Source organism: Cryptotermes secundus, unplaced genomic scaffold, assembly GCF_002891405.2.
Source record: "Cryptotermes secundus unplaced genomic scaffold, Csec_1.0 scaffold510, whole genome shotgun sequence".
Taxonomy (NCBI): domain Eukaryota; kingdom Metazoa; phylum Arthropoda; class Insecta; order Blattodea; family Kalotermitidae; genus Cryptotermes; species Cryptotermes secundus.
Window position 1 is genome coordinate 301,452 of NW_019745083.1, and position 7,753 is coordinate 309,204.

The 7,753-nt window shown below is 43.2% G+C and overlaps 1 protein-coding gene across 1 annotated transcript in view; it reads left to right on the forward strand.

Annotated features, from left to right (window-relative positions):
- Nucleotides 1-7,753, forward strand: part of LOC111874889 — a 102,914-nt gene that overhangs the window by 86,657 nt on the left and 8,504 nt on the right. The window contains exon 3 of the mRNA XM_023870749.2: nucleotides 6,488-6,617. Within this exon, the coding sequence (XP_023726517.1) occupies nucleotides 6,488-6,617 (130 nt within the window). The remainder of the gene's footprint in view (nucleotides 1-6,487; nucleotides 6,618-7,753) is intronic.

Genomic DNA, 7,753 nt, shown 5'->3' on the forward strand with positions numbered 1-7,753 from the left:
CTGCTCCTTATGTAGCCTCGGTCCGGACCATTGTCGTCTGGTGCCGTGTTGCTAGCCACGCTGTCCGGAGTTGTTGACTGCTGCCTAGCAACCGTGATATCCCTCGGTGACGTCACCGCTGTTGACTCGCTTTGCATACCGTCACCGCGGGGAGAGTTGCGGGGTGATTACTCGCCTATTACGCGAGCGCTACGTTACCGCTACGTGCAGCTGGGGAGGTAGGGGTCAACATGTCACAATACTGATAAAAAATTCACTACGAAGCTGTTTTCGGAAAGAACTCGAGAAAGTCAAGGATTCTCAGAAATCTGGCAATGAATAGATGCAAATTATACACGAAGTTTATGGTACTACGATGAACTTTTATTTTCAACGGACCAAGAAGTTCCCAGACAGAGTGTCAGCAATTTGGAGACCCCATAAGAGGTACTTACTTACTTACTTACTTATGGAGCTGAGCCCTTCTTGAGGAGCGGCCAATTCTGCAGCTACTGAAGAACTTCCAGCATTTTATGGAACCCGAAGGTTCATTACCGTGCTCGCACGAGCCCTCCACTCGTCCATATCCTGAGCCAGACCAATCCAATCCATACCATCCCATCCTATCTTTCTAAGATCAATTTTAATATTGTTCACCCACCTACGCCTTGCTCTTCCCAGTGGTCTCTTTCCTTCTGGCTTTCTCACCAATATCCTATATGCATTCATAGTCTCCCCCATTCGTGCTACGTCCCCTGCCCACATCATCCTCCTTGACTTGACCATTCTAATTTCACTTGGAGAAGAGTACAAGTTATGAAGTTCCTCATTATGCAGTTTTCTCCAACCTCCTGTCACTTCATCCCTCTTCGGTCCAAATACTCTCCTCAACACCCTGTTCTCAAAACACCCTCAGTCTATGTTCCTCCCTTAATGTCAGAAACCAATTTTCACACCAATACAGAACCATGGGCAAAATTATAGTTTTGAATATTCTAATTTTTATGTTTTTGGACAGCAGACGAGAAGACAAAAGTTTCTGGACTGAATGGTAACAAGCATTACCCGAGTTCAATCTCCTCTTAATTTCCTCCTGAATCAGGTTTCGATGTGTTATTGTTGTTCCCAAATATCTGAATTGTGCCACATTTTCAAAACATCTGTTTTCTATCGTTATGTCATGATTTTGCCCTGCATTTTAGTGACGAGACAGGAACACATACTCATTTTCCTCTGTGTATACTTCTAGATTAACCTCCTTACTTGCGTCATATGTTCGAGCGAGCGAAGATATTTCATGCTCCACACCGCACGGTTCATTGCGGTCTGCTGCCTGCCGTCAGGTCCAAATATTTTCCTTAGAACTCTATTCTAAAACGACCTCAATCTAGACAATATTAAGTGTAGACTACCTATAAATCTCTACTGCAGTTATGGAGATGCATCTTGCAGACATATAGACACAAATACACTATCTGTCCTTTATGTGCGAATTTCTAGACGCATCTGCCGTTGGTCTTCCTTTGCCCGCTGGATATAAATCTATTGAAACTGATAATCAAAGGGCGATGCCAACAGTCGTAAATTTTACTGCAGAGGACTGCAGAGAATCAAGAATGGCGGGTGAGTGATTAATCCCCCCCCCAAACCCTCGAAGTCCTCACCTTTCGATTCTCTACTCGGAATCCAGCTATCCTGGCTGAGCAGTTTCGTGATTTTCCTGGGTCCGTTCCCATAATTTTTTCGAAAATATGTACCTTTAAAATACGACTTCCGATCCATCTTTCGCAGTTGTCCCATCAGGTGGTAAAAATATCTATGCTGAGAAAACGTTACATAAACTAATAAATAATCAATTCATGATGAAGCTAATCAACTATAAAAATATTATGTTTTTTTATTTTTCAAAATGAATGAGACGGAATTAATGAGATATTATGAACTATACCAGAAACAATTAAGTAAGTTAATACGTGTACAGAAAATCATCAAATTTTGAGGTCACGTGTGACGTTCCCTGGTTACTTCAGCAATGCCATCGCCCATAACAAAAATGGCGTCAGTACAACAATAGGCAGGATTTTTGGCTTCATCAATCAAAATCTGATTTGCACTGAAAAGCATTTGCTTCTTTATCTTCGAAAGAGCCACATCCTAAAATTGAAAGTAGCAGCATTAGAAGAAAAAAAAGTTCAGGCAAGACGAACGGAATTCGCATACAAACAGGGAGCTGAACACTTGAAGGCTGCATATTCCGTTTTAAACAGTGCTGCAAAACGACTCTTCTTTGTATTCCGCATGTCTGGAGTTAGGGTTCCTACTTCCGCCTGTCTTGCAGATCGCCTCTTGACCTAACATGGACAGCGGCCGCTTTCAAGCAAGAATGTCCAGTGACCACATTTAAAAGCTAATGCGACTGACGGTCGGTCAGTCAGTAAGTCTTGGTGTCGAGCCCCATGTGGGGGCTCAGGACCAGATATTTATTACCGTTTGACAGTTACGGTCTTGCTTTTGTGGGCCGCCCTCTCTTACGAGAGGACGGGTCTGTCTTTGTCATATGTTGCTGGCCCTTGCCAGCGCAGTCTTTCTTGGGTCCGAGTCCCTTGGGACTCGCGGCCATATTTTACTGTCTCAGATTTGAGACTTCCCTTTACGTCGCCTCCTTAAAAGTTAATCGTTGGCCTAAATTACAACAGTTCATTAATAGAAACATGCTCATTGGACGTTCTTCAACAGAAAACCGAAGATTTTTGCCGTTCAGTCGGATGCGGTGCTTGTTTTGTTTTTTAATTAAGTGAAATTTGCAGGCTGTTGCACAGACCAACAGCACCCGCGTGAGGCATCAGATTGGAATGTTGGGAACAACACACAGATACACTTGCGACAATCGGAGACAGACGGAGAGACGGTGTTTCCTTGCTCTCAGCTCTGATGTTGCTATGCACATTATGGCTTTTATGTGTGTGTCTTAAACATGCTCTTCAGGCTTACCAACACTCATCCACAAGTAAATGAACGTTTCTTAGTAATTGACTTGTACTCTCCCCTAAACATAATTAGAATGATCAAGTCAAGGAGGATGAGATGGGCAGAGCAGGTAGCACGAATGGGGGAGAAGAGGAATACATACAGGATATTGGTGGGAAAGCCAGAAGGAAAGAGACCACTGGGAAGACCAAGGTGTAGGTGGGTGGATAATATTCAAATGGATCTTGGAGAGATAGGATGGGATGGTATGGATTGGATTGATCTGGGTCAGGATAGGGACCGGTGGAGAGCTCTTGTCAACACGGCAATGAACCTTCGGGTTGCATAAAGTGCTGGGAACTTCTTGGGTAGCTGCACAATTGACGGCTTCTCAAGAAGAGCTCAGCTACATGAATGAATGATGAATTCGTTAAAGTGGCTTTTAAGGAAAACATCTGCCATGTAATTATTGAAATAAAAATCTTTTAATGTTTATTAATAATTATTTTTACAATAATTTTTAAAATTGTATGCGCCTCATCTTTATTACAGCTCAGGACTTCGCTAGATCTTAATCCGCCATTAATTTTATCTGCAAAGGCCTGTTATAGTGAGAATTCTCATGCCAACTTGAAAGTCTCAAGTGTCTCACCAGAAGTGAACTTCGTTTTGTGATCTATCGGGAACAAACGCGTGGACTTCCTGACCTTTCTTGTTTGCAGCTATGGGAGGGATTTTCTAGTCGTCTACTCTACCGGCATGATGGGGATTCACCCCACAATATATCCACTTCGGTACAAGAGGACTTCTGGATGAGTAGCCGTCCGGAAATTGACCATAAATGTCTCCAGATCAGTAACTACTAGACTTTCTACTGGAGTTTCGTAAAACTAACGATTATAAACTACAGATGATTCCGTTCCTTGAAGAAATATGTGTGATTTTACATGCGATTGTTGAAGTTGATGTAGCAATTCTAACGGGGCACATTGCACCTAGGCTTAATCCAGCATTGCTTGGACATACAATACCATATGTCACCTAACCAAGGGTGCTGATTGGACAACTATAGACAAAACTTCATCCGTTTCTGTGCATCCGTAAAGCCAGTTGTTTGCAATTGCTCATTCAATAGGTCCTTAAATGCAGGAACCGATCGCAGTGGCTGCGCGTTCTAAAGCCCGCTCGAACGCTGGGATCGTGGGTTCCAATCCCACTCAAGGCATGGATGTTTGTGTTTATTATGTGTTTGAACAGGTAGCGGCTCTGCGACAGGCTGATCCCCCGTTCAGGGAATCCTACCAACTCTCTTAGGATTAAGAAACTAAAGTGAAACAAAGCGTTTCACGGATGCCCTGAGCTCCTAAGTGGGGGAAACGGGTAAGTGAGAGAGAAATACAGGAAAATCATCTAAGAGCGTGCGGGAAATCGGCCGGCCGGTCCGGCCGGAGGAATATACTTGTATAGACTCGTTTCAATTCTTGTTTTATGTGTTGGGACTCTTGGGGTAGTCGACAAGCCAATTGCTTATAGACGTTACGATGTCTTTTCAGCGTGCCCCGGTTAATCTTCGACTAACTACTGTGAAGCAAGCTAATATGTGACGTGCCTGTTGACAGCAATTCCAAGCCCCTGCTACTGTAGTCACGTTCTTGTGTCGAAACGTACCGGAATTCATTTCAGGGTTCCAGTTTCAAACAATATATAACTAACGATTCATGCAGTTGTACGTAGTGTGTTCAAAAAGTATCGAACCTTTGGTGGGCAGAAATACATTTATTGATTTGGAGGTACAAAACCCTAATCCTCTTCAAAGTAGTCTCCTTGGTAATACACACACTTCTCCCAGTGCTTCCGCCATTGTTGGAAACACTTCTGGAACGCGTCTTTTGGAATGATGATCAGCCGGGCCGTCGCATTCCGCATGATGTCTTCTCTTGACTCAAATCGGGTTCCTTTCAGCGGCATTTTCAGCTTGGAAAATAGCCAAAAGTCACACGAAGCCATGTCGGGGGAGTAGGGAGCCTGACGAACCACAGGGATGTTGTGTTTGGCGACGAAAGTCTGAATCAGATGCGCAGTTTCGGTACGAATTTCGCGGACACTCTCCTCATGCCCAAATCCTCGGTCAAAATTGAATGTACCGATCCAATCCTTACCCCTATCTCGTTCGCAAGTTCTCGGACTGTGATACGACGGCCCTCCATGACCAAAGTCCGCACTTGCTCAATGACATTCTCATTTCGGCTTGTTGAGGGTCTGTCTGAACGCGGCCATCTTTGAAGCGGTTGTACCGCTCCTTTTTCCGTGAGTTGCTCATGGCGTTGTCTCCGAAAGCCTGTTGAATCTTGCAAATGGTTTCCACTTGGGTATCGCCAAGCTTTTGGCAAAATTTAATGTAATATCGCTGCTCATGTTGTTCCGTCATTTTACACCTTACTGGAATCCGACGAGTGCTCACTACACGTCCTCACTCATAGGCCGACTGCCAGCGTCTGCGGGCGTGGAAAAATTCACGACTGCTCATGAATGTCCCCTTCACATCTCCGCCGAAGGGAGCCTCCCGCGCTTCATTGGTTTACGAGGGAAAAAAGAAGGCTCGATACTTTATGAAAACACCACGTATATACATTTAGACTTAGAGGGACAGGATCATTGGACTGAAAGGAACTGCATGGAAACGCCGAGTGTTCACTGAAGAGAATTTAGATGCAATCGTTGCTAGGTTTCAGGGGCTTAAAGTTTCAGGTTTGCTTTTTTAACCGAAAAGGAACTTCAGCGCGTAATTGACAACATTTTACTGTAGTATACGGAATGCACATATAATAACAGGGTTGGGCTTGTATTTTGCGTTTCGGGTCTGAACCCGCAAGGAAATGGTTAGTGCGAGGAGCTATTCTCTCTTACGTAGAGCTGGCCGAACGATTTGCAGTTGGCTGTCAAATGCACTTCCTGTAGATCCTGATTCACTCACTCATGCGGCTGAGCCCTTCTTGACAAGCTGCCAATTGTGCAGATACCTAAGAATTTCCTAGGATTTTATGGAACACTAAGGCTCATTACCGCGTTCACAAGAGCCCTCCAGCTGTCCCTATCATGAGCCAGATCAATCCACTCCATACTCTCCCACCCTATCTCTCTGAGATACATTTTAATATTGTCCACCCACCTACGCCTTGGTCTTCCCAGTGGTCTCTTTCCCTCCGGCTTTCGCACCAATATCCGATATGTATTTATCCCCTTCCCATTCGTGCTACATGCCCTGCCCACTTCATCCTCCTTGACTTGATCATTCTAACTATACTTGGAGAAGAGTACAAGTTATGAAGCTCCTCATTGTGCAGTTTTCTCCAGCCTCCTGTCACTTCATCCCTCTTCGGTCCAAATATTCTCAACACCCTGTTCTCAAACACCCTCAGTCTATGTTCCTCCCTTAATGTCAGAGACCAAGTTTCACAGACATACAGAACCACAGGCAAAATTATAGTTTTGTATTATTAATAGTATATAAAAAAAATTGTACTCTCGGTTTGCTTTGCAGACTCCTGTGAGCTACATCGTGTCCAATGGCTTGCTGTCGATGCTAGAAGCCATCACAGAGCTACCGGGCGTGGATATCAACAAGCCAGACAATGAAGGCAACACGCCCCTCCATTTCGCGGCTCAGGCCGGTAAGTATATAAGCTGTGTGTAGGGCATGTGAAACTGAAAATCTTGCACTGAAGCAGGGTTTCATTCCATGGAGTCCGTTTTCAAAGTTCTATTAAACACCAAATCCAGAAATAAATGCAAGTAAGTATAGAGCTCAAGAAGGAATTCTGATATCAACGTTATATATATCTATATAAATAAAAACGTAAATGTTGGTTTGTCTCTTATCGAAGATCTCCGAAAGTTCTTCACCGATTGCTTTGAAATTCTGACACAACGTTGCATTCGAACACGCGCGTGTTTTCATATACCTATTATATAGATGTCACACCCGTGACAGGTAAAAACATGTAAAAGTATTTTAATTGTATTCAATATTAATATACTGTAACGTGTTATACGTCGTCCATCGAATACCAACATCTCGTTGCCTAGGAATAACCGTGGCAACGAACTGTTGAAACAGCGGATCGCTGCCTAGGAATAACCGTGGCAACGAGCTGTTGTGGCAACGAAATTTTCGTTTTTTTTTATTATTTCGTGTTACATTACGTTGGAATTGGGCTGAGTCGTTTACCGTAGTGTTCATTTCCTGAGTATAGATTATTTTTTGTTGTTTTTCATTTCGTTTTCTTAACTGTTTCCCTTATTTTCCGGTGCAATTGGCGGTTGGATTAGGCTGTGTCGATTGATCTGCGTTTGAATTGAAATATTTCGTCAGTATTTTTTAATTTTTTTTGTTTCTTCTTTGTTTTCCAGTTCATGTTCTTTCCTTTTTTATTGTTTTGCAATTTCATATGTTTTTGTTATAACTTTCTTTCTTCTTCAGTGCAGTCGTTTCCATATTAACGCTAGAACAGACCGTTGCATAGGATAATAGGTTCCGTTTCGTAACAACAGATGAAACCGAAAAGTATACTTCCATGGAAACGCGAGTATCACGGGGTCACAAGTATCACAAGAGATTCCGAGTGAAATCAAAGCAGAAACAGTTTCCATTTATTTTCATTTTGATTTAATTATTTCGTGTTACATTGCGTTGGAATCGGGCTGTGTCGTTTACCATAGCGTTCATTTCGTGAGTATAGTTTATTTTTCATTGTTCTTCATTTGGTTTTCTTTACTGTTTCCCTTATTTTCCGGTGCAGTTGGCGGT